The sequence below is a fragment of the Diospyros lotus genome, chromosome 14 (genome assembly GCF_014633365.1).
Source record: "Diospyros lotus cultivar Yz01 chromosome 14, ASM1463336v1, whole genome shotgun sequence".
Taxonomy (NCBI): domain Eukaryota; kingdom Viridiplantae; phylum Streptophyta; class Magnoliopsida; order Ericales; family Ebenaceae; genus Diospyros; species Diospyros lotus.
This window is the reverse complement of record NC_068351.1, coordinates 10554752-10581602: the sequence shown is the minus strand read 5'-3', so window position 1 is coordinate 10581602 and position 26851 is coordinate 10554752. Positions and strand designations below refer to the sequence as shown.

Below are 26851 nucleotides of genomic sequence, written 5' to 3'. Positions count from 1 at the left end.
CTAGTACCATTTTTGAGTTTGTTAATATCGTAATTCCTAGTGAAAATAATAACACTGTTTAATGTGATAACTTTTTTTTATTGTAAAATAGGGATATATATTTATATGTATATGGTACTTCTTATTTTTATTATAAAATCTGTATATTAGGTGTATAACTCATGTTATGTATATAAAAATAAAAATATAAGAATAATCAATATAATTTAGATAAATAAATACATAAAATTTAACCTTTATTTGATTACTTTATTCAATATGCATGGAGATAAACCATGTCATATTCTAAGATACTTATTTATTTGGGTACATAGTGAACCATAGTGAACCTTATTTGATTGTATTTTAATTTTACCCTGTCTTGGAAGTGAGAAACAAAATGCTTCTTCCATTTCGTGGTTGTATGGGCCTTGCATTATACTCGAATCCCTGAAAAGTAATAAATAATTAAAAATAAATAAATCATCAATTTCTAAACGAGTATAATATATATTATTGACTTGATAGTAATTATCACTTCATATAAAATATAAATTTTTGAATTAAAATATTTTCACATTCTTAATATAAATACTTTTTAGTTATTTCTCATATTATATATAAAATTATATATAAGTATAAATGTTTAGCCCGATGTGGGGTGGTGTTTGATAAAATGCACTTACATCATGGACAGCATCCCTTAATACTTGAACTTGTTCCCTTGAAACTGTTCTAACCTGCCCCCACCCCCACCACCACAACAAAAGCAAAACATTAATTAGCTAATTACGTTTATGTTAGAGAAAGTAGTACTAGATCTAAAACAATGAGCAGCTAAATTAAAATTAAATTGACATCTATGATTATTTACCGAGGTACGTATTTATTATAAAAAATAAACAAAATTAAAATAATGCTAATCAACTCAATAAAATCTAGAGAATATCTAAATTGGAGAGATAAATTCAATCTATCTCAGACTAATTTAATTTTAAACTTAAAACTGATTTATATTATTTGATCACTTCTTAACAGTTTGCTTGGCACTACTATACTAATATATAGATATCTTCAGGCTATGTTTTGGAACAAGGTTTCTTGACTTGAAAGGAAGATGAAAATAAATTTTTATATATATATATATATATATAATTCCACCTTTGTTATCTTTTTTCAGTTGCTTTTTTTTTTTTTAATAAATCAGATTAAGATAGGAAAGAACCTTGCTGAGTACAGTCCAAACAACACCCTCTGTGCATGGAGGGACAGTAAGAGAACCCATGTATCTGTAGTAGAACTCTATGCTCCCAAACTTGATGTCTTCCGGATTTACAATCCCCACGTCTTTGTCTTCCTTCCCCAGCGACTTGATGTCTGCCATCAGCTTTAAAAGCAAAAAAATATATATATATTTCATCCATCGCTATTCTTTCAATTATCTCCCGAGGGTTAATTAATATGCATCACTTATTGTTTTGAATTCATTATAACTAACAATAACAATCATGTGTCTTAATTCCATTAGATTAATAAGACATATTATAATAAGATTTGAGCTCTCTAATCATTCCAATCCATAGTCATATTCTTATTATTTGTATACCTTTGCAAGGAAAGGATCAGGTAAGCCATATTTGTATAGAATTCCAATGACAGCAATTGTTCCATTGGAGCTCATATGCACAGCATGAAGCTCCAATTGGTACCTGCATATACAAATATTCGTTAGACGGATTTATTTTTTATTTTAAACTATTCGAAGAAGAAGAAGAAGAAGACCTTATTCCATCGAAGGCGTGCTCTGTAGGAGAATGCCAGTGACATTGTTGGAGTTTGAAATCAATCCCATTTATGTTAATTCCACCTGCATCTCCATTCCAATAAACCTGAAGACAAGACAGGAGGACAACCCCATTGCCACCAGTTTCGTGGCTCAAAGGATTTTAGCACTATCATTGTCAAAGATGGTCTCGGTCGACCAAATTAGAATCAGATTAGTTTAAGTCTGAGTTATATTTAGTTAGTTTATTGCCAATTTAATTACTCTTTAGAGTTGATTGGGTTAATTGGGCTTATATATATATATATCTTGGTTAACTTTATCTTTATTTTAGGTATGTTTATCTATAAATGCTTGCCTGTATAAGCAACCATACATTCAACATATATATACAGTTGTTTATTCTGGATCCCGTGTTTCTCTTTTACAATCGTATCAACTGAAAGAGCAACAATGGCTACCCTTGGAGTGTAGACTTGGGGTAATCATATTGAAATTTGTGTAAAGGGAAAGAGGAGTTGTTTATTATATATAGTATGAGTGCTTACAGCGATATCGTGTCCTCTATTTTGAAGTGTGGCAGGGGCAGGCTTGTAGTCTATCGTCAAATTGCCCATACGAGGCGGCACTCTTGAGACAGGAATATCAATGGGAGACTGCATGGTTCCATTGTTGCAAATTCGCCATTCTGGATTGAGCTGCCCCCATCTTGATGGTCCGTTTCCACTACTTTCATCGTAGCTGAAAGCTGTTTCATCATCTGTACGTACGTATATTGTGTTGCATTAATAATAAGGTATATATTATTGTTATAATAAGTGTGTGTGTGTGTATATATAGCAAGGAATTAATTTTTTTATACAGTGGATCTATATGTATGTACATGCATAAATTATAGACAGACTGATAGATGGCAGTCAGGCAGTGGAGTGAAGAATTAATAAATGAAAAAAATTTAATACCAACTTCAGCTTCAAAAGCAGTGGAGATGGAGAAGAGGTTATGTGAAGTTAGAATGAAGGAAGCCAAGGAAAGAGAGAGGAGAATTGAGAATGAATTGAAGGACAACTTGGCCATGGCTCAAAGAAAGATTTAACTAAGAGATTTTTTCTCCATACTAAATTTGGACTCGATTGAACTCATATTTATATATATAATTATGCACGCAGAGTCAACGAACCTATACACCCTCAATGTTTAATATTTGTTGATTAAGAAAAAAATCTTGATAAAAACAAAAGAGAAGGAGAATTAGTCTCCTCAAATACCCACATAGTCAACGACTCTATTTTTAGCCTTGCCAACCTCTTCTATGACGATAACAATATAGACCTAGAAACGTTAGAAAGATGAATTCTTTTTATGAAGTGCATACAAATTTGTCTATATATAACACCTCATCGAAGTAATGGTCTTCACAAGTAGATCCATATGTTTGACTCATGAATATTGACAAACTCTAATGAATTAATTGATATATTGCTAAAAGATACCTAATTAGTTTGAAGATTAGACTAAGAGGATGTTTGGCTTACCGTTTTTAATTGGAGCTTTTAAGTTAGTTAGCAGTTAGTATAAAAGTTGTATAGTGTTTAAGTTGATAACGTGTTTGGATAAATATACTTTTAAGCTATCAATTAATAGTTATGCGTTTAGTTTGTAAAAGCTAATAAGTTGTCAAAACTTGACAAAAAGACTAAAATAGACGTGATGCTAAATAATACAAATAAAATTTATGAAAATATTATTTTTAATAAAAAATAGATAAATTATACATACTTATTAAAAAATATATCAATATAATATATATAGATCTTTTATTTTTTTCTTAAAAAATAGGGGAGGCGGCGATCGAAGTTGGAGGCGACGCCTGATGAGGCGATGGCGATGGCTGGAACCAGATGAGGCGATAGCGCGACCCACAACGATTGCTCGAACTTAATGAGACGATGGTTGGAACCAGATGAGGCGATGGCGAGATCGAGGTTGGAACTAGATGAGACGATGGCGTGACCCACCAACACGAGCTGTTTGCGGCGGCCTAGTTGCACGACGACGATGGCGGTATGGAAGAGGGGCGATGGCGGCAGCGGCGGTTATGGCAGAGCACAGCTTCGGAAAAGATGAGAGCTTTGGGTAGCGGTAATGAAAGATATTTCGGTATTTTTGTTGGTCAATGAAGCAGTATTTTCTGGCAAAGTTGAGGGATATCATCTTTTGCTAAACGTTGCTATAATAGCTTTTTAGTGGGATAGCGTATAAGTTGTAACGCTAAGTCAAACAGTTAACCATCAAATGTACCATAGCGGATCAGGTACACAAATGACTTATACACGGTCAAACCGCTAAGCCAAACAACCTCTAACTCAACTCACAGCTACATCTTTTTAAATAGGTCAAGTTATCCTTCCCCAAGCAATGCTATAACGTAGGAACTTGATGTAGCATTTTTCGTATAGAATTAGAATTACTAATTAATTATTATACACGTTGAGAAAGATAAAAACAAAATCTATAGCTTCATGATAGAAAAAAATATGGCTCTCTAACATCATATATATATGTTAGAAAAGATAAAAAATAAATTAAGTAGAAAAGTATCAAAATGTATTGTATTGATATGGTACTGTATTTTGATTGGTATTGTCTAGAACAATTGCATATATATATATATTATGTGGCTAAAATAAATAGATAATAAATAAATATAAAAAAATTACAAAGAATACATAAAAGATCTATATAATATAAAATCATTCTCCAAAATATTCTAACAATATGTTAATTTAAAAAAAAAATACTTGGATGAGAGTTTGACTTGGGCATGGCTTCAATGGTTAACCACTTAACCAAAACTATTCAAGTTTTTTCTATTGGTTTGAAAGATAAGACTAAACTATTCATCAAGTGACATTTGATGTTAGATGGGTTAAAATTCATAACCCTATTCATAAGGTAAGCTGTACCCAACCTGGTTTAAGATGCACATGTCAGGCACATCCAATTTGTTATTAAATTAAGAGTTCAAATGATATCTTATTAGATTTTTGTGATAATATCATGAACTCTAAATCAACTTATTATAATAGAGAATTTTTTTATATTAATTAAAATCTATGGATGTACTTAAAAACATTATAACAACTTGGTATTGTAAATAATTAATTATATGTCACAAAGTATATAGATTCTGAATACATAATTGTTACGTTGAGATGTGTGAAAAAGAAAAGAAGAAAGTTAAAAGGAAGGTACAACCATTTTGAAATTAAAGGAAATAAAGGAAAATGTGCAGCCATGTACCGAAACGTGTTAAAGAGAAAAAACAAAAATCAAAAGGCAGCCGCAGTGAACAGCTGCAATTTTGACAAAATGGAAGAGAAGGGTGCCGAAATGTGGCACCACCAACACGTTTTTTAACATGTAAGGGAGGCCTATAAATGGGTTGGCCTCCCAGCTTATTTGTCAAGCATCATATTTCTCGAAGAGAGAAAAATAAAGAGATAAAAATATTAGAGTCTTCTTTTACTTTCAAAAATAAATTATTATTATTATCGTCTTATAATTTAGAGGGAATATTGTAATCCTTATTATTTTTGAAAATCAAAATGTATTAGTGAAAGAAGGAGCGATTAAAGAGAGATGGAATGAGTATTTCACAAAATTATTTAATGATAGTGGTGATACAAGAATTAGGTTGGGACATCTTAGTAACTTCGAAGGGAACGTGAGCTATACATTTTATCGACGCATAAGTTCAAATAAAATAAGATAAACATTAAAAAAGATGAAAAATCATAAGACAGTAGGACCAGATAATATACCAATAGAAGCATGAAAATGCATGGGAGAAGAGGGCATCTCCTAGCTAACGTAATTATTTAACGCAATCCTTAAATAAAAAAAGATGTCAGATGAGTGGAGGAAGTGTACTTTGGTTCCTATATACAAGAATAAAGGAGATGTTCAAAACTATAAAAATTACAGAGGAATTAAGTTAATGAGCCATACCATGAAACTCTGGGAGAGAGTAATAGAGCAGAGGCTCAGAAAAGAAACAAAGATATCGAAAAATCAGTTTGGTTTCATACTTGGTAGGTCAACAATGGAAACTATATACCTACTTAGGCGCTTAATGAAAAGGTATTGGGATCATCAAAAGAACCTACATATAGTGTTTATAGATCTAGAAAAGGCCTATGATAGGGTTCCTAGAGAAGTATTATGGAGGGTTTTAGAGAAGAAATGAGTTAGAATAGCCTATATACAAGCTCTTAAGGACATGTATCACGGTGTAGAGACAAGGGTCAGAACATGTGGAGGGGATACTGAACCGTTTACAAATACAATAGGATTGCATCAAGGTTTTGCACTAAGTCCATACTTAATTATTTGTTCTAGTAATGGATGGACTCACTAAAGATATTCAGATAGAGGTGCCATGGTGTATGCTATTTGCAGATGACATAGTGTTGTGGTGGATGAAACAAAAGAATGAGTGAACACTAAATTTGAGTTGTGGAGAAACAATTTAGAATCTAAGGGATTTAAATTAAGTAGAAAGAAAACAGAATATATGGAATGTAAATTTAGTAAGAATGTAAGAGTGAATGATGTTATAATAAAATTGGAAGATCAAATCTTACAAAAAAAAGACTATTTTCTATATTTGGGATCAGGGATTTAAAAAGATGGAGAAATTCACGAGGATGTCGCACATAAAATTAAGGCAGGTTGACTAAAATGGAAAAATGCATCGAGGGTGTTATGTGATGGTAAAATCCCATTAAAACTGAATTTTTTTTTTTATAGAACAGCTATAAGACCAGTCTTGTTGTATAGCTTAGAATGTTAGGCAGTCTAATACCAGCATGAGCAAAAGACGAGTGTAGCGGAGATGATGATATTAAGATGGATGTGCGGTCGTACAAGGAAGGATAAAATTAGAAATGAAGTTATTTGTAATAAGGTAGGAATAGTGCCAATCGAGGAGAAGATGAGAGAGACTAGACTAAGATGGTTTGGTCATGTGAGAAGGAGACCAAGAGACGCTCCTGTGAGGAGAGTTGATGAAATGGAACAATTAGTCAAAAAAAGAGGTAGAGGCAGGTCCAAGAAGACTTTGAGAGTGACATTAAATTTTGATATGAAGTGTATGGATCTAAATGAAGATATGTCAAAGGACAGAAATACATGGAAGTCTAGAATTCATGTAGCCGACCCCACATAGTGGGATAAATGCTAGATATATTGTTGCTGTTGTTGTTGTATTATAGTCTCCAAAATTGGAGGGTATGTTGAGTCTTCTAGTTTTGTCATCTGTGTTGAAATTTGTGAATTTTTATTCATCGAGCCCTCATAACTTAAAAGTTTGTTTGGATTTCATTGTTTCAGGCAATCTTTGAGAAATTTGATAGGGACCGAAGTGGCAAGATTGAAATGGGAGAACTGCGAGAGGCACTGCTGAGCCTTGGATTTGCAGTTTCACCAGTTGTTTTGGAATTGCTGGTGTCCAAGTTTGATAAAACTGGTGGAAGGAGTAAGGCTATTGAATATGATAATTTTATTGAGTGTTGCCTCATTGTTAAGGTATGCTTTCTGTGACATCACCATTATCATTATTGGTTGTTGCCATTGGAGAATGATTTTGCACCTCCCTAATCTGAGGTTTCAGATGTGTACTAACTTAATATAGGGAAATGTTGAGTCCAGCCAGGTTCCAAAAAGCAACTTGGTTAACCTGAAAGGGTTTGCTGCATTTGTACTGTGTGAACTAGTGGGTGAAGTGGTCTTTTGAGTTAGGTGTCTAGTTAGTACAGGATATGATACTCATAAAGATGTATTTAGATGTAGCCTGGACTTATGGAGCTTCCTTTACATGTGAGGCGCCTAAAAAGAAAAGATATAATAATAAAAATAGAGTAGAGAGAGGGTAAATCCTGGTAGCAAAGGTAAGATTAACTCGTTTATGATTGGAAGGTCATGGGTTCATGTTGTGGAAGTAGCCTTTTTACATAACTTTAAAGTTCAATGAGTAAGTAGTTATATTTTTAAAGTTCAGTAAATCTATGTTAAATTATTTTTTGCCACGTTAGATTCCGTTAGCCATGTCAAATTCCGTTAGCATTTTCCGTTTGTAATAGTTGACAGAGTTATAATGAGTGATGGATGGTTAACGTTGAGTAAAGTTCAGTGACTAACTGGTTACAATTTAAAGTTCAGCGAACAAATAATTACAACTTTAAAATTTAATAAGTGTTTATTAATTTTACCCCTGCATACAAATACAACCTCCCCTCTGGCCTCACAAAGTGGATAGCTTTGTGCATTGGGATGCCTTTAGTAAAAATAGAACAGAGAAGAAGTATTAGCAAACGAAAGAAGATGCAGAAATTGAGAGGAAGGAGGAGAAAATGGAAGATATGATGGGACAACCTACACAAATAGAAAAGAATCCTGAACAAAATGAGATAAGAACTTGTAGGGGAAAACAGAGTAGTGGGCTGACTGACTCTTGTCATGGAGAGAGAAGGAAGAAAGAAGTACAACAAAGAGAAAGAATAAGGATGGACTTGAGGGAAGAGAGGACAAAGGGGGAGAAGGAAGAGGAGAGAATAACAGTGATCAAGAGATGAAATTTAAAAGGAAGAATATAATAAGAAAACATTAATTGCAAAAAAGGGCAAGGCAACTTTAGATGGATGAGATATAGTCAATTTCCAGAAGAAAACATCATTCATATTGTCCATATGAAGCCAAATTGCCTTGTAGTTTCAATACCAAATTTTATCTGTATAAAATACTGTTGGTAACTACTTTAAAGTTTTGAGATATCATCATTAAAGCCTCAATAATATCTAAAATAAGAAGATTTTGTACAAGTAAAAATATTAAGGTCATCCCTGCCATGCTGCACGAGGTTCTCTACTTTGTGAGGGTTAGGAGAGATTTATATTTATGCATGGTATTTTCTTTGTATATCTTTGCAAAGACACTTTTTCTGCAACCAACTCAGACTCATAATCTTTCAGTCATGAAGGAGCAATCTTACTGTGGCTACAAGTGTAGTCCCTATTCATAAGCAAAAATATATTCCTCATAAAGAAATTTGACTTTCATTAATTTATTTTTAGCATAGCATCAATTGAACTGCATCACACAAACCCTTAGCGTCTGCTACTTGTTTTCCCCCGGCCCCCTCTTTATATTCCAGAAAAAACATTTACAGTGGGTTGGTTGGATTAGTAATGCTCATTGTCTGGATTCATTTACCATTGAGTTGAATGGGAGTATCTCTGTTTCAGGGTCTGACGGAGAAATTCAAGGAGAAGGACACTAGTTATTCAGGATCAGCGACCTTCACTTATGAATCTTTTATGCTAACCGTGTTGCCCTTCCTCATCGCCTAGAATGCAAAGTAGTCTGTAGAAGAGTTGTGGCTTGGAGTGTATTGACAGTGTTTTAATGTGCGTGTATCTTTTTCTAGCATTCCTTGCAGTTTCTTGTAATAAATTCGTTGGGTTAGCTTATATTCATGTTATTTAATGTTTGTTCGCCTGCTTTGCATCATTAGATGGGATTTGGTTTCGATTTCAAGGTGAAGACAAATAATACCAGGCGTAAAGCCTTGTTCTATAAACTCATTTACTTTTAAAATGGAGGCAGGCAATGCCATCCTAGATACTTATTTGAGAACATACACTACAGAACCTTGGTTGTAGAGTTGAGTATTGATTTTATTTATCCTATCTTAGGAGTGTAGAACAAAATGCTTCTTCCATACAGTGGTTGTATTGGCCTTGCATTTGCCTCAAATCCCTGGAAAACAGCCAACAAAAGCAGTCAAAAGGATAAAATTTGGCCCAACAATGTCTTTGATAACATGAAAGATTGGTGAACATAAAACAACAGTGGAAAGCTGAAAGAATGATAAAATTCCTTACATCATGGACAGCATCCCTTAATGCTTTAACTTGCTCCCTTGAAACTGTTCTCACCTGCCCCACCACCACAAAAGCAAAACATTAAATTAGCGAAAGTTTGCTTGGTACTATATATATACACACATTTAAGCTATGTTCTGGATCAAGGTTTCTCAACTGGAAAGGAAAATGAAAAGAAAATAACTTGACCTATATTCCCTTTCTTTCTTTCAAAGAATTCCTAGTTCCTATTACATTTTTGGGGTAACTTAGTCGTTTTAGGTTTTGCTTGATTAGTACGATTTCATGCACATTTGACTCTCACACATAGATAAGCTAGGACTCTACCCAAAAAGGTGGCGGACGTAGCTTAAAAAAGACATAACTTGGCACGTCAAACGCGTGAATTTTAGATGTACTTAAAATTCTTCCAACACCAATTGAACCATCGCTTGAGTTGAGATTTAGATCCCATTAATTTTGCAAGTGTCGAATGAAGATAGGAAAGAACCTTGTTGAGTATTGTCCAAACAACACCCTCTGTGCATGGAGGGGTTGTAAGAGAACCCATGTATCTGTAGTACTTTCTGCTCCCAAACTTGATGTCTCCTGAGTTCACTATGCCTAGCACCTTTTCTTCCTTCCCAATCGATTTGATGTGTTCCAGCAGCTTAAAAAAACAAAAAAACTTATAATAATTATATACCAATTATTGGTTCAAAATGATTATAAAGACCAAGAACAATCATCAAATGTCTTAATTCCATTTGGTGAGGTCCAATTTTTATAAATATGACTTCTATAAAATTTGCAACTGTAATGCTTTGGCAAATTTTGTTTGTAGCCAAAGCAGAAGTAGATCTATATGTGTGCATTATATGGCACTTTTTGAGAGTACTTGTACCTTGGCAAGGAAAGGATCAGGTCGGCCATATTTGTATAAAATTCCTGTAACAGCAATTGCTTCATCATTGGAGCTCATATGGACAATATGAAGCTCCATCTCATACCTGCATATCCAAATATATACTTGATGGAGTGTTCTTTTTCTGCATTTCATAATTCAGTCTAAATCTCAAGAGTCAGAGGTGTATGTATCAGATTTTGAACTACGAGGCCTTTTTATTTTTCCAAATTATTTTTACGAATCACTGTTTTCAATCCGATGAAGAGACGAAAAACCTTGTTCCCTTCAAGGTGTGCTCTGAAGGGAAATGCCAGTGACATTTGAGGAGTTCATAGTAAGTCCCATTTATGTTAATTTTTCCTGCTTCCTCTTTCCATGAAACCTGAAACAGCATCTGCTTTTATGAGAACACTTGAAGACAAAGGCCATTTTCAATTGAAAAACACGCGTTAACATTATTTTATGATTTTTATTTTTTGTTAATAACGTGAGAATTTATTTCTGGAAGTTTTGAATCTTGATTACAAAAGAGAAGAAACAATTATAATATGTTAAAATTAAAATACAATTGCTTACGGAGATATCGTGACCCCTATTTTTAATAGAGGCAGGGGATTGCTTGTAGTCCCTCTTCAATTTGCCCAAATCAGGGGAGACCTGAACTTTTGGGAAAGGGATGTCAATGGGAGACTGCATCTTTCCACTGTTGCAAACTTGCCAATTCGGATCGATCTGCCCCCATTTTGCTGGTCCTTTTTCACTTCCTTCCTCGTAGGTGAAGGGTGCTTCATCCTCTATTTTGCATTAACAGTGTTTGCATAAGTAGGAATTTTCATATATATAGAAGAACAAAATGAAGTTCAAAAGTAAAGAGTAGCCTTTAGGGCTGGCATGCATTAATACTGGAACTGATTAAAGATATAATGAATTCTTGAAAGCCATGATCAGCGAAGGATTCAGAGAAAGTCTTTCTTTCCTTTCTTCCCAAGCACCGTTGAAGTTTCTGATTCAACAAATACAAAGAGAATAATCTCCGAAGAAAAGAGGAAAAAACAAACAGAATTTTAGGAGAAAAGGGTTTTCGAATTTCTTGAATATATATGCATGAGATATGCCCGTCTGAGAGAGAGAGAGAGAGAGAGAGAGAGAGAGTACCAACTTCAGATTGAAGAGCAGTGGACATGGAGAAGAAGAGGATATGTGATGACAAAAAGAAAGAAGTGAAGGAGAGAGAGAGAGTAGGAATGAAAATGAACTTAAGGAGAACATGGCCATGGCTTGGCTGCTCTCTCTCTCTCTCTCTGCTTGGGCACTGAATCCAAGTGTAAATCACGCACATTTATAACCATGCATGCATGGGATAATTAATTCATATTGTACAATCAGGGAAAGGAAGGCAAGAACAAAGATTGCGTGAGAAAATGGTCAAATGTTTCGGACAGCCATAGGAATATATGTATATAATTGTAGTCTTCATATTCCTCCTCTTTTTAAATTTTAACAATAATATCGAGCAAAAAAAATAAACTATAACAATAGTATGCTCTCTCTAGTGTTCTTAGGGAGTGGAAAGTTGGTCATCATATCAGCCTCCTATCGGCATTGGCCGTCTCTTTTGCTGCCCTGCCGACGTCCCCCTCCGTATCCGCTATAGCCTAGTTGATTGATTTTTCCCGTTGTTCATTACTATGATTTGATCTCCCCTCTTCCCCTTCCATGGGCTCTTTTGAGCCTTTTACCCCCCAAATTCCATTTTCTCAAAACCCTAGTCTTCAGGCCCTATTCTACCTTGCCCACCCTGATCTCCTCTCCTTTTTCTTTATCGATCTTGAAGGCTCCTGTCCGACGATGGCATTGGAGGTGTAACGTCTCATAAATGATAATTTAATTTAATTTTGAGATAATTTAATTTAAAAGAAATATTATAAAAATTTGTTGTGATTAAATAAAAAAAATAAATTATGTGCTTTTAAGGAAATAAGAAATTAGGATAATTAATTAATTATGTTAGAAAATTTATGGAATAAGAAAAAAAGTTGAAATAAATTAAATTGTGGGATTTTTGGAAGTTCCGAGTGTTAGTGTAATTAATATAGGGGGTGAGGTGTAAATAATGGAAGTTAGGGGTGGCTGGCGCGCTTTCGTAAAAGGGTTCGAAGTATCATTTAAATTTAATGGTTGCTCTATATAGGTTGAAGGCGAGCGTGGGTGCGGGCGATTTGGGCACGAGACAGGCGAGGGCGAGGTCACGAGTTCAATTCGCGGGTGTGCGCGCACGAGGGTGGATTTTTGGCTGATTTATTTCAGCCACTGGACGTCTGAAAAGACGTCGTTTCGGTTAGAGGCGGTGGCCTCCAGCGGTTGGCCCACGCGCTGCCACGTGGCGCCTTCTCCTCCGCTCATTGTTTGGCCGATTTAAAGCCCAATTCGGGCGCTTCTTTTTGCATTTGAGCAGTGAGCAAATTACAGAAATCAACAGCGTGCGCGCAGAAGAAATTTGAGAGATTTTGGGGGCCAAAAATCGGATTAAATCCAGTTTAATTCAAGATTTAATTTACCAAGTATGTAGCTAAGCTAGTAATTAATATTCTGTACGGTTAGAATTTCTTTTAGAGCTCAATTTTATTAATTTTGGTAAATAATTGGGATATTGCAGTTGGTATAATTTTTACCGTGTTGGGTTGAATCAAGCGTAAGGATATCTTTGTAAAGGCAAGTTCTTCATACCCACCTCGTCGATTCTTTCGTTGTCAGTTTATTTGACCTCCCTTCGTTTGTTTTGGTTGTTAATAAATTATGAAATTTTAAACAGTGTGTTTTAAAAATTTAATTTATTAATCTAGTCTCGAGGATTTTATTCGTTGATTGCCTACGGGGGTTTGTACCACCCCCAAGCCTATGGGAATGATGCCGTACTCACCTGGGGCTAGGTTCTTAGCTGTTCGAGTATTATTATTGGATTTTTGGTTGTTTATTGGCTAGAGCGGTTGTGCAGTGGGGGCAAGGATTGGCTGTTCGGTGACGGTGTGACTGCTGTACAGTCTATCTTAGGTCATCGGTTAGTCTCTCCTAGTCACTAACTGCTGACCGGTCCCAAGCACTGCTGACTAGCTCTGCCGTTATGTGATTATAGCATGCCTGGTTACATTTTATTCTCGTTGCATGGTTTGGTATGCACATGGGTACGGGCTGCATGTTGGGATTCTCATGATTTGGTTATACTTGGTCACGAACATCCTAGCTTGGTTATGATGCATCCAGCACGAGCATATGCATCCAGCACGAGCATATGCATCGCGTGCGGTTTACTATATGGGCAAAGCATGGCCTGATGCCTGGATGTATGGGCGCCATGTATCACGTTGATGCTCACTACGCTATTGCATTTTATGTGCATTGCATGGTTACTGGTAGTATTTAGTTCTCGGACGGGAGTACCGTTCTGAGAGAGCCTATGGCTTGGGTGTCGGGAGTACCGACATGGATACGGGTGATAGGAGTACCGACCTGAGACAGTGCGCACAGGTTTGTGGTGATTTATGTTGTCTTTCAGGACAGCGGCAGGTTGGTGTGGGACTTAGGTGCCAGATATCTTATGTGGGCCCCAAGGACCGGTATGTGCTTTTATTATGCGCTACTATTGTATTGTTACGTCACATGGTTTGTGTGTACATATGGGTCTATATTTGGGGTGATCTCCTCTTCTATTCATGTTATAGCCTTCATTTTCATATAAATTTGTTGAGTCTTACGACTCACCTTACTTTTCATCATTCCAGGTAAGGGTAAAGCAAAGGCCGAGGGCGAGGACCGCGCCGCCTAGCAGCCATCTGTGTTGGTAGGGTGTACAGTTAACTGCCTCCCGTCATCTCTGATATTTTGTTAGAACTTCTGTTTTTTATTTCTGACTGTGCCGGGTTGTTCCTTGTATCTCCTATTTATTGGCACAGGGTTTGTATATATTTATATACTCCGTGACCGCTATTTTAGCGGGCTACTTGTAGACGTGCATGTTTACCGTTTTCGCTTTCGCTGTTGTATTTTTTATGTATGCATGCCATGGTATTTTTATCTTGTGTCTATTTCTCTTCCCTTATATAAGCGCTTTTGTTCGGACAGACTGAGTAGTTGGGATATCCGGGCAGGGATACTTATAGGAGGGCAGTTAGTTGTTGTTTCCTCCCTTCACTGATCCAAGGAAAAAATTGTCTTCTCTCTATTTTGTGAATTTTGAAGTTTAACCTTTTTTTGTTCGTTGAATTAATTCAATTAGGGGATTTAAGGCAGAGCATGGTGATTATGTTCCATTGCTTGTGGCTTAGTTTTTGTTTGGCTTGTTGTGGCTGTCTGGTTTTGCTTCTTGTGGTATTGTTTAGTTTTTATATTTTAAATTAGTCGAGTGTAGTACCTTAATAAATCTTTATGTTAGACTATTTAATTATATTAATCTAATTTGTTAACCTAATTAAACTCATTTCGATGCAACCAGTTAGCTTGTGCCCTATAGTTTCCTTGTTAAAAAAAAGACACTAATAAAAATAATAACTAATAATTATTATAAATATTATAAATATTACATGTAAGACAAAACTTAAAATGAGTGAATGTATGTGGAGTGTCTAGAACCCCAGTTTACAAGGCCGCACACTTTGTTTACGGAGATGAAATTAGAACTACATTTATTAATAGGATTAGTAAACTCCTAAAAATTAATTGTTAAGTCAATGCTTAGTTAAGTCGTAGATTAAAGAGTGAGTGGTTTCTACTTTTCTAATTAAATTTTTTTAGGCGCAATTGATTCTTTTCACAGCAACATCTCCTTCACTGGTTGCCCGACATCCCTCATGTAATGATAATATATAATTAATGGATTATCATATGTTTATATATATATATTATGATAATATATAATTAATTGATTATCATCTGTTTATATACATATATATATACTGTTTATATATATATATAATAGTATACATAGAATGTTAGACCACAGTACTTTCTCAGTTTGACGAAGAAATGGATGGTTAAACTAATTAAAGCATTCAATTTTCTTATTAGATGGCATGCCTACGTATAACACAATTACTTTAGAAGATTTTATTATTGGGTACGCAACGCAAGCCCACAAATGATGCATTAAATTATGCGTTAGGTGAATGCATAAAATTTTTTTACGTGTTCACTCGTTTTTTCATAAATTATGCCAACTCTTCCTTATCCTCCCCACTCCCATCAACGCCAATACAGATTCATTTGTCTTTTCCCCCATTTTTAATAAAGCCACTCATTTTCCCTTTTCAAGTGGTTTGTTAGTTTTATTTAAATTTCTCTTTAGTTATACAATTATTAGATGCTGAAACTTCATACTTGGACCAAATGGATTCACAGCTTAATTTGTATTACAGTCTTCAGAACTGGAGGAATTCACAGTTGAGCCCTCATAACTTAGAATTTTATTTGAATTGATTGTGTGGTTAAAAGAAATATTGATATCACTAAATTTGCTTGAATTTTGGTAGGCGTAGTATTATATTTTTAAAAAAAATATGCACATGACCAAGAATTCGAAGCTTGGTACCTGAAAAAGGGAATATTTGATGTTGAGCTTTGGCCTCTGCTTCTCCAATAAGCCTAATAAATGATCCGCAAGCCTAACACAAGAAGCTTGCAAGATAAACGAGCAGTGGGCTATTCTTTACACGAGAAATGTTTGTAAGCCTGGAAGTGGTGAACGGGTTGGTGCTGCTTTTCCTATTATCGTTGACTGGTCTCTCAAATTAATGTTTTCAATTTTATGTGGGTTTGGTTTCATTAAGTTAGGAAAAGGTAAAGTTAGTTGTCTCAGAGTGATTGGATCGAGAGACCACATGTTGTAGATAAATGGCTATGAATCTCCCTTCTAATCAACAATTGCTTAAACTACAGGTCTCGATTTCCTTGCACTTGTTAATTCGTGTCTTAATGTTCTTCTAACCTTCTATAGATTTGGTTTAACTAATTAAATAAAATAAGTGTATAATTAATTGAAATTTTTGTGTGATCACTACATGAATTTAACTTTTTAACTTGCTTATAAACATACAATGATTTTGATTTAAGAGGGCCTTTTGGCATTTGGAAAGGCAGAAAAATTATAAATTTGATTTTTTTTCAAAAAATTATTAAATATAGCAAGTGCCATCGACCAAAAAAACAAATTTTAAGAGTCATATGACAAGTTATTTGTTTTCAGTTTTTTTTTTTTTTAAGAAAGAAAAACAAGAAATAGTGTTTGATTGCTTTATTTTGTTTTCAATGTACATACATTGTATAGATAGCCAAATTCAAAGTACTCATTGATACTTAAATGAATGGCATAAAAGAATTCAATGAATTAAACACTTCTCACAAACACCTTTCAAAGGATACCTTGAGGAATCACAAAGGGTGCTTAATGAGAATTTATGATAATTAACTTTGTGCGAGAATAGAATTTGTCAAAGACATATTTGTTTGGGGTACTTATTCTTCTTTTTTCATTGCCTGTTGTTTGTCACCATGATGTTTCAAACGAAAGAGATGGTTTTACCCCATATATTAAGAAGAGATTGTTGGGATTCGCATATGGGGTTCATGTGATTTTAAAACATACGTGCATTCAAATGCACAGTAAAAGAACATATAATTTCATATAGGTTAGTTGTTTTAGCAGTATGTAAGAAACATTTAACAAATTAAGTATTGTTACCTGTTGATGAGTAAGCTTTTAAATTTGGTGTTTGCTTTCTAAACTTGACCAATCTCTCCTCAAGTGGAGAGGGCCTAAATTGCCCACACCAAGTGAGGTAGCAAAAGCCTTTGAAGCTTCCTTGTGCTAGTTGAAAACTGTCAAAGGAAATGTGCAGCCTTATTTTTGTTTTTAAATGAAGGAGAACGAGGCTCATGAATAAGAGAAGAGAATAGAAGAAAAATAAAAAATTATTGTGAGATTTATCTTTTTCATCTCTTCTTCCATTTCTCTATTTATATGCAAAGCTTGAGATAATTCAATGGAATTATCTGATAATCCAATGGAATTATCTGATAATCCATTGAATTGAAAATATAGCAGATGTGAGAAGTTAATTGACAAATTATTCTTCATAATCTGTCGAACAAAAACTATCGACCTATGGCCACATGCATATGATAGTTTCTTCAAATTTAAAAAGCAATCGGCAATTGGTTTTAGCTTTGGAAAATCAATTGATCGTTTTATATTTTTATGCTACAAGACATGCTTAGTTGGATTTAGCTCCTCTATTAACTATTAATAACATAATACAAGCTTGATATTACTTATTTTGTCACTTTACTTTTAGGTATGTAACTTTTTAGATTCACCATCAAGAAATAATTTGGAAACATTAAATTCCTTTTACGTTGATCGAACTCTTTGATATATTTCAAGAATTTCTCTATATACTTTCGAGAATCTCTATATATTCTTGAAACATCTTAAAGATCTTGAGTGTTGTCAAGCGAATGAAATCAATTCTGAGTGAATCTATTTTTTTGATGATTATCAGGTAATTCAATTATTTCATTACTAACATCTTGATTGAGTAAGAGCTATGAGCTGATTAAACTTACTAACTTGATTCTATATGTAGGGCTAGCCCTGAGATTTTAAGGGCCCTAAGCGAAATTATTTATGGAGCCCTTTACGAATATATTTAAAAATAAAATTAATACGAATAATTTTTTTATTATATAAAATTCATAATATTTCACTTTAAATTTTCTCCTAGCATTTTTAAATGAAAAATCAATAATTAAACTATTACAATTAATTTATTCAAACATATGTTTTTCAACAAACACCATTGTCAATCTATTAGTGTAGATTCACTAATAATAGAGGGATCACAAATATTGAAATATATACACAAAATTAATTGATAATTTAAGGGTTAACAAAAAAATCAAAAGATATACTTGATAAGTCACACAACAGGATGATGAGAACAAAAATGGAACATCTGAAGAGAAGGCGTAGTTGTGATCAAATCGGTTGGATTGAAGACCTATGCTTGCGTAGATTGATAGTAGATGCCAGTAAGAATGGATGGATAAAAAATTAAGAAAAAGAGGAACTGAGGCAGACAATGGAGTCGCAGCCACTGCCAGGCATATGCAAATAGTTGTAATACAATCATACAAGGGGGAGATTGGAATTAATTAAAAATACATGAAATAGTTGTGAGGAGATGGGTGCCATTGCAAGGTGCATAGGAATGTGATTGATTATTAATAAAAGAATGTGAGAGATTGAGATTAATTAAAAATTTATAATGGCTTGAAATAGGAATGAGCCCCTTATATCTCTTTAATTTTTAAATTTATTATTTTTAATTTTTAATTAATTTAAAATCTAAAAACTGAAATGGACATGGCTCAGAAAGTGGCTTGAAATGGGCATGGGCTCTAGGCAGGCCTAGACAGTCGATGCCCAGGGTCGGCCTTGTCTATATGATAGATCTTATTTGGTGTGATATGAGATGACACATTAAAAATTATTTTTCAATCATTCTGTCTTGACCAAAGACTTCTATTACCATCCAACATAAAATTGCATAACACGTTCACCCCACACTGAAGGTCATGAATCTTATTTGACAAACACATAGTTTCATATACTAGTAAAAGGAAACCATCAAAAAACATTCTCACCCACGATTAAGGTAAGTTAACATACGCTAACAAATCTCAAACACTAATATACAAGACAATTATATTGGTTTAAGTCAGATGATCACTTACACAATTAGAACTAATAACAAATCATTAATTTTCTTAACCCTGTGATTTGTTATTAATGTCAAGTTCGATACATTGTTCAACTAACAATCATCCATATGTTTGTTGATGCATCTTATTATACTTTATGGCTTATGGCTCATCATCATTTTTATTAATTTATCATACTAATCAAATGTAGTAAACTTATGTGATAATTTATACTCAATTAATTAAAATCCTCATTTAAGGAATCTAAGAATGAAGAACAATTTAAGAAAGAGTACTACTATTTATCTAGACTAGAGATGAATTTTCAGTTTAGTTGGTACATTTTTATTGAAAAATAAAAAGGTGCAATGTAAATATGGTTACATGCACTTTTTTATTTTTCAATAAAAAAGCATCAACTAGATTAGAGATATTGTTCTAAATAAACAACATTACTCTTTAAAAAATATTGTTCTAAATAATCTTGTTCACAGATTTTTAACAACTTAAAAATAAATTTCTTAACAAGAAATGTAAAGACTCATTCAAGAGGGAGACATAAATAAAGATACGGCGCCATGTTATAAATTATAATATACAAGAGTACATCAAAATACCCTTTTAGGTGATATCTCATTAAAACATATTACTATCAAAAATCTGTTCCAACGAGTGGCTCCAACGACCAAACATGTCCTCCTCCTCCTCCTCCTACTTTACTTGTCGAGTCTCTGGCGATCGGGTTGAAGAATTTTGAAATTAGAAGAGTTGTTCTTAGTGGCCCTAACAACAAAACATTGCCTCGCTCTGCAACTCAACCCACTTGCACGAACACTTTGGAATTGCATAATCAAATATGTATTTTCTTTTTACTGAAAGTACAATTGTGAATGTCAATAAATTTTGAGATGAATTAAATCGTTACCATCCATCCATTCCTCTCAAATCATCGTATCTCCTCTTTATTTATTATACTAAGAAGTATTTTTCGTCGAATGAAAGTTTTAGTGTTTGCAAACATTTCGGAGTTCTATTTTAAATTAATATATATAAAGGCTAACTGAAAAGACTCTGAAATAAAGTTGCAATGGGCGTTCTACAAATTACAAACATCAAATATATTCTACTACAAAAGACTGTACATTTATATATAAATATATATCAATATAACATACTAATGTTACATAGATATGGTAATTAATTGTATAAAATTTTGTGTAGCTAATTCCACCATTGATTAATTAACAAACAAAATTAAATGGTGCCTCAGGGGAACATTGAACATTTTTTTTTTTTTTTGAAAAAGAAACTTATTTGAAATTTTAAATTCATTCAGAAAAAGTTTACACATAGAGAAATAACAAAATGAATCGAATAGTCCAAATGGATAAATGACATGACAAATTATTTTTGATTTTTTTTTAATTCATTTTGAACCCATTTATTATTTACTTTCCTTCTATGAATTTTGAAAATATAGGTGGCACCACATATGAAGGATGCCCCTTAAAACTATTTAAGGGTAATGTTTGCTTTATACTTTGATGTTACCAAATAAAGAAAAAAAGTCTTTTGAGTTTATTAATATCGTAATTCCTAGTGAAAATAATAACACTGTTTGATGTAATAACTTTTTTTATTGTAAATTAGGGATATATATATATATTTTTATGTATATGGTACTTCTTATTTTCAGGGTCGGACCTTTCATGAGGCCCATGAGGCAGCTGCCTGAGGGTCCATGAAAATTTGGCTATTTGGGGGCCCATAAATAGGAAACCCCCTTTTGGTAAGGGCCCAGTCGCCCAGCCCAGCCTAGCCGCTCACGGACCACGGTCTACCCCCTCCCCATGCAAAGCTTCACGTTCGTCGTGCCCTTCTCCCTTTCTCGCTTTCGTTGCCCTCTCTAGCTCTGTCACTCCCTCTCTGTTGCTCTCGTCCTTGTGTCTCGTCTTTGCCGGCTTGCCTTCGCCGTCGGTGGCTCGCCCTCGCTCTTGCTTCTTTATCCTCTCCCTGTTCCTTCAGATCATCACCCTTTGCCCTCGCCGAGCTCGCCCTCTCGCTCTCGCCCTCTCTTTCTCGCCCATTGCTGCTCGATCGACGGTTGCTCGCCCTCGTGGTTGGTGTTCAGTGGCTCGCTGCCTCACTCAGACACTCATCGTCGCTCCAACCTCTAAATGCAGCCTCCTGTCTCCGATCGCGCTGCCTCAGATAATCAAATTTAGTCTTTGAAGCAGATCTGCTTCTCCAAAATCCATATCTGCTTACTGCTTAGCTTGAACGAATCAACTTTCAGCAGTTACGGTTAGTTTCTCCTTCATGAATCATTTTGTTTTTTGTTTATGATACATTAGGAGATTTGTATTATTGGATAGCTATGTCTATTTTATTGATGTTAGCAGAACAACTTGATTATGTAAACTTAAGTGATATTTTTGTCTCCAAAACTGTAAGGAGAGTAGTTTTTAATTGATAATCTAGAAAATTTTTAATTTTATTCGTTGATATGGTATAAATATTAATTTATTTTTTTTATATTTTATTATGAAAAATAAAATTTAAATGTATTCTATGATTTGGGGCCTATTTTTATATTTCGCCTCAGGGCCCCCAAATCTCAGGTACGGTACTGCTTATTTTTATTATAAAATCTATATATTAGGTGTATAACTTATGTTATGTATATAAAAATAAAAATATAAGAATAATCAATATAATTTAGATAAATAAATACATAAAATTTAGCCTTCATTTGATTACTTTATTCAAGATGCATGGAGATAAACCATGACATATTCCAAGATACTTATTTATTCGGGTACATACTCAACCCTATTTGATTGTATTTTAATTTATCCTGTCTTGGAAGTGAGAAACAAAATGCTTCTTCCATTTCGTGGTTGTATGGGCCTTGCATTATACTCGAATCCCTGGAAAACAATAAATAATTAAAAGTAAATAAATCATCAATTTCTAAACGAGTATGATATATATTATTAACTTGATAGTAATTATCACTTCATATAAAATATAAAGTTTAGAATTGAAATATTTTCACATTCTTAATATAAATACTTTTTAGTTATTTCTCATATTATATATAAAATTATATAAAAAAATCAAGTATAAATGTTTAGCCCAATGTGGGGTGGTGTTTGATAAAATGCACTTACATCATGGACAGCATCCCTTAATGCTTGAACTTGTTCCCTTGAAACTGTTCTAACCTGCCCCCACCCCCACCACCACAACAAAAGCAAAACATTGATTAGCTAACGTTTAGGTTAGAGAAAGCAGATCTAAAACAATAAGCAGTTAAATTAAACTTAAAATGACGTCTATATATGATTATTTACAGAGGTATTTATAAAAAAAATAAACAAAATTCAAATAATGCTAATCAACTCAATAAAATCTAAAGAATATCTGAATTGAAGACATAAATTCAATCTAACTCAGACTAATTTAATTTTAAACTTAAACTGATTTATTTGATCACTTCTTAACAGTTTGCTTGGTACTATTAATATATAGATATCTTCAGGCTGTTTTGGAACAAGGTTTCTTCTTGAAAGGAATATGAAAAGAAATCTATCTATCTGTCTATATATATATATATATATAATTCCACCTTTGTTATCTTTTTTCAATTGCTTTTTTTTTTTTTTTTTTATAAATCTGATTAAGTTAGGAAAGAACCTTGCTGAGTACAGTCCAAACAACACCCTCTGTGCATGGAGGGGCAGTAAGAGAACCCATGTATCTGTAGTAGAACTCTATGCTCCCAAACTTGATGTCTTCCGGATTTACAATCCCCACGTCTTCGTCTTCCTTCCCCAGCGACTTGATGGCCATCAGCTTTAAAAGCAAAAAAATAATATATATATTTCATCCATCGCTATTCTTTCAATTATCTCCCGCGAGGGTTAAATATGCATCACTTATTGTTTTGAATTCATTATAACTAACAATAACAATCATATGTCTTAATTCCATTAGATTAATAAGACATATTATAATAAGATTTGAGCTCTCTAATCATTTCAATCCATAGTCATATTCATATTATTTGTATACCTTGGCAAGGAAAGGATCAGGTGAGCCATATTTGTATAGAACTCCAATGACAGCAATTGTTCCATTGGAGCTCATATGCACAGCATGAAGCTCCAATTGGTACCTGCATATACAAATATTCGTTTGACGGATTTATTTTTTATTTTTTTTTAAACTATTCGAAGAAGAAGAAGAAGAAGACCTTATTCCATCGAAGGCGTGCTCTGTAGGAGAATGCCAGTGACATTGTTGGAGTTTGAAATCAATCCCATTTATGTTAATTCCACCTGCATCTCCATTCCAAAAAACCTGAAGACAAGACAGGAGGACGACCCCATTGCCACCAGTTTCGTGGCTCAAAGGATTTTAGCACTATCATTGCCAAAGATGGTCTCGATCGACCATATTAATTAGAATCAGATTAGTTTAAGTCTGAATTATATTTAGTTAGTTTATTGCCAATTTAAATATTCTTTAGAGTTGATTGGGTTAATTGGGCGCATATATATCTTGGTTAACTTTATCTTTATTTTAGGTATGTTTATCTATAAATGCCTGTATAAGCAACCATACATATTCAATATATATATATATATATATCCAGTTGTTTATTCTGGATCCCGTGTTTCTTTTTTACAATCGTATCAACTGAAAGAGCAACAATGGCTACCCTTGGAGTGTAGACTTGGGGTAACCATATTGAAATTTATGTAAAGGGAAAGAGGAGTTGTTTATTATAGTACGAATGCTTACAGCGATATCGTGCTCTCTATTTTGAAGTGTGGCAGGGGCAGGCTTGTAGTCTATCGTCAAATTGCCCATACGAGGCGGCACTTTTGAGACAGGAATATCAATGGGAGACTGCATGGTTCCATTGTTGCAAATTCGCCATTCCGGATTGAGCTGCCCCCATCTTGATGGTCCGTTTCCACTACTTTCATCGTAGCTGAAAGCTGTTTCATTATCTGTACGTATATTGTGTTGCATTAACGGTATATATTATCGTTATAAGAGTGTGTGTGTGTATAGCAAGGAATTAATTTTTTTATACAGTGGATCTATATGTATGTACATGCATAAATTATAGACAGATTGATAGATGGCAGTCAGGCAGTGGAGTGAAGAATTAATAAATGAAAAAAATTTAATACCAACTTCAGCTTCAAAAGCAGTGGAGATGGAGAAGAGGTTATGTGAAGTTAGAATGAAGGCAGCCAAGGAAAGAGAGAGGAGAATTGAGAATGAATTGAAGGACAACTTGGCCATGGCTCAAAGAAAGATTTAACTAAGAGATTTTTTCTCCATACTAATTTGGACTCGATTGAACTCATATTTATATATATAATTATGCACGCAGAGTCAGCAGACCTATACACCCTCAATGATTAATATTTGTTGATTAAGAAAAAAATCTTGATAAAAACAAAAGAGAAGGAGAATTAGTCTCCTCAAATTCCCACATAGTCAACGACTCTATTTTTAGCCTTGCCAACCTCTTCTATGAAGATAACAATAGACCTAGAAACGTTAGAAAGATGAATTCTTTTTATGAAGTGCATACAAATTTATCTATATATAACAGTACCACATCGAAGTAATGGTCTTCACAAGTACATCCATATGTTCCACACATGAAATTGACAAACTCTAATGAATTAATTGATATATTGCTAATAGATACCTAATTAATTAGTTTGAAGATTAGAGTAAGACAACTCACAGCTACATCTTTTTAAACACGTCAAGTTATCCTTCCCCAAGCAATGCTATTATGTAGGAACTTGATGTAGCATTTTTCGTATAGAATTAGAATTACTAATTAATTATTATATACGTTGAGAAAGATAAAAACAAAATCTATAGCTTCATGATAGAAAAAAATATGGCTCTCTAACATCATATATATATATATATGTTAGAAAAGATAAAAAGAAATTAAGTAGAAAAGTATCAAAATGTATTGTATTGATATGATACTGTATTTTGATTGGTATTGTCTAGAACAATTACATATATATATATATTTTATGTGGCTAAAATAAATAGATAATAAATAAATATAAAAACATTACAAAGAATACATAAAAGATCTATATAATATAAAATCGTTCTCCAAAATATTCTAACAATATGTTAATTTAAAAAAAACACACACACTTGGATGAGAGTTTGACTTGGGCATGGCTTCAATGGTTAGCCACTTAACCAAAACTATTCATGTTTTTTCTATTGGTTTGAAAGATAAGACTAAAGTCCAAGTGACACTTGATGTTAGATAGGTTAAAATTCATAACCCTATTCATAATACAATTCAAAGTACTCATTGAATACTTAAATGAATGGCATAAAAGAATTCAATGAATTAAACACTTCTCACAAACACCTTTCAATGGATACCTTGAGAAATCACAAAGGGTGTTTAAAGAGAATATATGATAATTAACTTTGTGCGAGAATAGAATTTGTCAAAGACATATTTGTTTGGGGTACTTATTCTTCCTTTTTCATTGTTTGTTGTTTGTCACTATGGTGTTTCAAACGAAAGGGATGGTTTTACGCCATATATTAAGAAAAGATTGTTGGGATTCACATATGGGGTTCATGTGATTTTAAAACATACGTGCATTCAAATGCACAGTAAAAGAACATATAATTTCATATACCTAAGTTGTTTTAGCAAGATGCAAGAAACATTTAACAAATTAAGTATTGTTACCTGTTGATGAGTAAGCTTTTGGTGTTTGCTTTCTAAACTTGGCCAATTTCTCCTCAAGGGAAGAGGGCCTAAATTGCCCACACCAAGTGAGGTAGCAAATGTTAGACCGGGAGATGCTATGGCATACACCAAGAGGGGGTGAATTGGTTATTTTTAAAAACTTGATAGAACTTTGAAATGCTTTTGATGGAAATGCTAGCAATGATAAGCAAACTAAATAACACAAGGACAAGAGAAGAATACAAATGATTTATAGTGGTTCGGTTTAAACCAAACCTAATCCACTACCTTAGCTTCCATTAAGGATTTTAAACCAATTCACTAGAACCTCCTACTTACACAAGTAAGCCCTCTAACTACACAAACTAGGAAATACAACCTCCCACTTAAACCAAGTAGGCCCTCTAGCTACACAAGCTAGGAAATACAAGAAGTGTAATAAAGAGAGAATTTAAGAGATAAATTTCTTAATTACAATAATCTCTCAAAAATAAAGTACAAGGCTTGAACAAGATAATACAAATGATAATCGAAGCCTTTTTGAGAGAAAAATTAAAGCACAGTCGATGTAAATAGAGACGAGTACAAATGTAAGCTTAATTCAATTCATTCCCGCCTATTAGCCTCTTCTTGATCATCTATGAGTTGTATATTTAAGCATCCATAAAGATTGAAGAGGAAACTAGCCGTTTGTGACTGTTGGAGTTTGAAAAACTAGCCACTGGAAGCTTTCTGCA

At 33.7% G+C, this 26851-nt stretch overlaps 3 protein-coding genes across 6 annotated transcripts in view; 1 reads left to right on the top strand and 2 right to left on the bottom strand.

Annotated features, from left to right (window-relative positions):
* LOC127790007 (calcium-binding protein CBP-like) overlaps window positions 1-26851 on the top strand; it is a 79038-nt gene that overhangs the window by 28102 nt on the left and 24085 nt on the right. Inside the window, exon 4 of one of the 2 annotated variants that reach the window (XM_052319204.1) lies at window positions 9067-9239. The exons of the other annotated variant lie outside the window; for it this stretch is intronic. Coding sequence (XP_052175164.1) covers window positions 9067-9171 — 105 coding nt within the window. The 3' untranslated portion in view covers window positions 9172-9239. Of the gene's footprint in view, window positions 1-9066; window positions 9240-26851 lie in introns of those variants that run through there. 2 annotated transcript variants of the gene reach the window in all.
* Window positions 218-24698, bottom strand: LOC127790003 (alpha carbonic anhydrase 4-like). 3 transcript variants are annotated; one of them, XM_052319196.1, is made up of 7 exons: window positions 24550-24684; window positions 2311-2522; window positions 1762-1868; window positions 1586-1688; window positions 1205-1366; window positions 666-719; window positions 218-429 (listed from the first exon to the last, which is right to left on the bottom strand). In XM_052319196.1, the coding sequence occupies exons 1-7, from the start codon at window positions 24662-24664 to the stop codon at window positions 352-354; spliced, it is 831 nt and encodes a 276-aa protein (XP_052175156.1). In that variant the 5' UTR covers window positions 24665-24684; the 3' UTR covers window positions 218-351. The 3 variants fall into 3 exon arrangements, with proteins under 3 accessions (XP_052175156.1, XP_052175154.1, XP_052175157.1); XM_052319194.1 differs by lacking the exon at window positions 24550-24684 and adding an exon at window positions 2725-2872; XM_052319197.1 differs by lacking the exons at window positions 218-429; window positions 666-719; window positions 1205-1366; ... (1 more) ...; window positions 1762-1868; window positions 2311-2522 and adding exons at window positions 22095-22272; window positions 22516-22569; window positions 23042-23200; ... (1 more) ...; window positions 23601-23707; window positions 24152-24363 and having other exon boundaries at window positions 24550-24698.
* Window positions 9359-10857, bottom strand: LOC127790009 (alpha carbonic anhydrase 4-like). The gene is made up of 4 exons (XM_052319206.1): window positions 10589-10857; window positions 10196-10354; window positions 9706-9759; window positions 9359-9580 (listed from the first exon to the last, which is right to left on the bottom strand). Exons 1-4 carry the CDS (start codon window positions 10742-10744, stop codon window positions 9503-9505), a joined length of 447 nt encoding a protein of 148 aa, XP_052175166.1. The 5' UTR covers window positions 10745-10857; the 3' UTR covers window positions 9359-9502.

Coding starts and splice junctions, on each gene's coding strand:
- LOC127790009 (XM_052319206.1), bottom strand. CDS start 10,744: ATGAAATGCAGAAAAAGAACACTCCATCAAGTATATATTTGGATATGC. Junction 9,760..10,195: donor TTTGGACAATACTCAACAAG/GTTCTTTCCTAT, acceptor GTGGTGGGGCAG/GTGAGAACAGTTTCAAGGGA. Junction 9,581..9,705: donor TAAGGGATGCTGTCCATGAT/GTAAGGAATTTT, acceptor GCTGTTTTCCAG/GGATTTGAGGCAAATGCAAG.
- LOC127790003 (XM_052319196.1), bottom strand. CDS start 24,664: ATGGCCAAGTTGTCCTTCAATTCATTCTCAATTCTCCTCTCTCTTTCC. Junction 720..1,204: donor TTTGGACTGTACTCAGCAAG/GTTCTTTCCTAT, acceptor GGGTGGGGGCAG/GTTAGAACAGTTTCAAGGGA. Junction 430..665: donor TAAGGGATGCTGTCCATGAT/GTAAGTGCATTT, acceptor ATTACTTTTCAG/GGATTCGAGTATAATGCAAG.